The sequence below is a fragment of the Zerene cesonia genome, chromosome 1 (genome assembly GCF_012273895.1).
Source record: "Zerene cesonia ecotype Mississippi chromosome 1, Zerene_cesonia_1.1, whole genome shotgun sequence".
NCBI classification, from domain to species: domain Eukaryota; kingdom Metazoa; phylum Arthropoda; class Insecta; order Lepidoptera; family Pieridae; genus Zerene; species Zerene cesonia.
In genome coordinates, this window is record NC_052102.1 from 5868260 (window position 1) to 5871083 (window position 2824).

At 40.8% G+C, this 2824-nt stretch overlaps 1 protein-coding gene across 1 annotated transcript in view; it reads right to left on the reverse strand.

The window, feature by feature from the left end:
- LOC119830152 (collagen alpha-1(IV) chain) overlaps window positions 1–2824 on the reverse strand; it is a 12902-nt gene that overhangs the window by 4094 nt on the left and 5984 nt on the right. The window contains exons 7-9 of the mRNA XM_038353454.1: window positions 2319–2786; window positions 1508–1891; window positions 955–1411 (exon numbers count right to left, since the gene is read on the reverse strand). Coding sequence (XP_038209382.1) covers window positions 955–1411; window positions 1508–1891; window positions 2319–2786 — 1309 coding nt within the window. The remainder of the gene's footprint in view (window positions 1–954; window positions 1412–1507; window positions 1892–2318; window positions 2787–2824) is intronic.

Below are 2824 nucleotides of genomic sequence, written 5' to 3' on the forward strand. Positions count from 1 at the left end.
TTTCATCAAAATCGGTCAAGCCGTTTCGGAGGAGTATGGCAACGAAAACTGTGACACGAGAATTTTATATATTGGATATTAGTTTAAACATAATAATAAAATTGTGTCGGATATCAATTGTGTTGTAATATTCTGTTGGATTAATAATTGTCATTTAAGATACAGATGTTGCTTTCATAACTTGTTAAAACTTGTTTATATATATATACTAATTGCGCCCCGCGGTTTCACCCGCGTAAGTCCGTATCCCGTAGGAATATCGGGATAAAAAATAGATGTTGGCCGATTCTCAGACCTACCCAATATGCTTACCAAATTTCAGAGGAATCGGTCAAGCCGTTTCGGAGGAGTATGGCAACGAAAACTGTGACACGAGAATTTTATATATATAAAGATATATATATATATATATATATGTATGTATGTAATTAGGGGATTTCTGTGGCGACGCCTGACCATTTGGCTACCCATAATTCCACCTCGGAAATTGAATTTCTCCTACATTTTTGGTTTTATGTGCCTTAAAAGCAAATACTCAAATCCAAATTATATCTCCGCGCCGCCCCGCTTCTCTACGACGGAACTATTAAGATCGTCTGAGTGAACACGAGTTTAAAAGCACGCGGACCTCGAAATTTTACATCGTCAAAATAACCTTTTCAATGAATAGATAATTTTGGAGAAAGCAATAAAAGTATTCATTAAGACATATTTAAGTATTTCTTAAAAATAACTTCATAAAATGCAGGGCAGCAGTGACAGCGAAAGTTATGACGATGATTCTAAACACATAAAATATAAATAAAAGAAAAAGTTATTCATTAATTATGAAATTTTTTTTAAGCTCCTACTCGTTCATAATTTATTTACTTAATTTGAAATATCACAAAAGTAAATTAACAGGTATAATTTTATTTTTTGTATCATTAATTAATACATCTATAAAATTCTTACCTTGTGGACCTTGGGGCCCAGGTGCGCCTTGATTTCCTTTGTCACCTTTAGTTAGTAATTTCAAATAGTTTGGGCATTGACCAGGTTCACCCTTTTGTCCACCTCGACCTGAGTATCCTTTATCACCTTTAAGGCCTTGAGCTCCGATTTCTCCTTTTTCTCCTTTAACTGATTCTCCCTTGGTACCAGGAGTACCCGGAATTCCGTCACTTCCTGAGATTCCATCTACTCCGGGCGGACCCATCCTTCCCTGGTCACCCTTTTGACCTGGCATTCCATTAAGACCACGGTCTCCTTTAGGTCCAGTGAGACCTCTTTCACCTTTAGGGCCCATAGGACCTCTGTCACCCCGCGTACCCTTCTCTCCAGGAGGACCCTTTACCAAATTTGATGGAATAATTGCATCAGCTCCATTGATTCCTGGTGGACCTGCTGGGCCTTCCTCGCCTCGCTCACCCTTTATGAATAAAACAATATTTGTAAGAGTTGCGCCATTCACCGTGCAATCTATGAATATATATTATATTTCTTTTTCTTACATATTAGCACTTACCGTTGCACCCGGCGATCCAGGTAATCCGTTAACTCCATCTGAACCTCGTTCACCGGGTAGACCAGTAGGTCCTGGTGGTCCTCTGTCACCTCGTTCACCAGGGATACCATCAGAACCACGGTCTCCTTTTGCTCCTGGTCCACCTGGCCAACACTCGTTACATCGACCTCCTATATCACCCTTTTGACCTGGATTCCCAGGTGTACCATCATATCCCGGACTTCCTTTTTCACCCTTTTCACCAGGTGGTCCCATTTCTCCTGGACTACCAGGAGTGCCCAAAGTAGAATTACCTGGGGAACCCCTTAAACCTTGATATCCACGTTCACCTTTTTGACCTTTTTCGCCTGGTAACCCTGCTTGTCCAGGATTTCCTGGTTCACCCTGTAAATTTATTGTTAAGATTTCATTTATAGAAAACGGCAAGACAAACTTAATTAGTTAAGAGTTTCGCGTAGTTTTGCAATGGATGGATTGATTTTAATTATTATTATTTATTACTTAACTACTTAAAAATATAAAACTGAAGGGTCATTAAACTTATATCAGGAACTACGGGACCGCTTTCAAAATTCCTTTCACTGTTGGATTCATATGTGATTCTTGACGCCGGGTCAGGCCACGAGAATACAATAATCCGAACGGAATTCAAAGCCGGAACCGAACGGAATTAATAAATTTTATCATACATCGTGATTCTTTGAATTTAATAATTTTTAGGAGATAAATCCATATTAATACAGTACAGTAACACTGGTACTTATAAAATAACTTATAAAGTGCTTATAAAGCCAATAAAATAACCACTTACGGGAATTGAAAATCCATCGTCACCTTTCGGGCCACGTGGTCCCGTAGGTCCTGTTGGACCGTCATAACCTCTTGGTCCTATTTCACCAGGTGAACCGTTTAAACCGGGTTCTCCTTTTTCACCTTTGTGACCTGCTGGACCTTCTATACCCGGTGTACCTGGTTCACCTTGCCCTCCGGGAGGACCCATGGGACCAGGTGAACCCCTTTCACCTGGTCTTCCATCAGTTCCAGGTGCACCAGCGGGTCCCATATAGCCTCTTGGACCAGGAGGACCAGGAGGTCCTCGTGATCCAGTTCTTCCTCCTGGTGGACCAGGTATACCCTTTAATCCTCTTAATCCTGGTGCTCCATCTTTTCCAGGTTCTCCTTTTGTACCCGGTCGGCCTGGAAGTCCTGGTAAGCCATCGTAACCACGGTCACCTTTTTGTCCCATAGGACCGGATGGACCATACATACCATCGCGACCCTTTAACATAAATTTATTTCAATAATAAATACTTGATT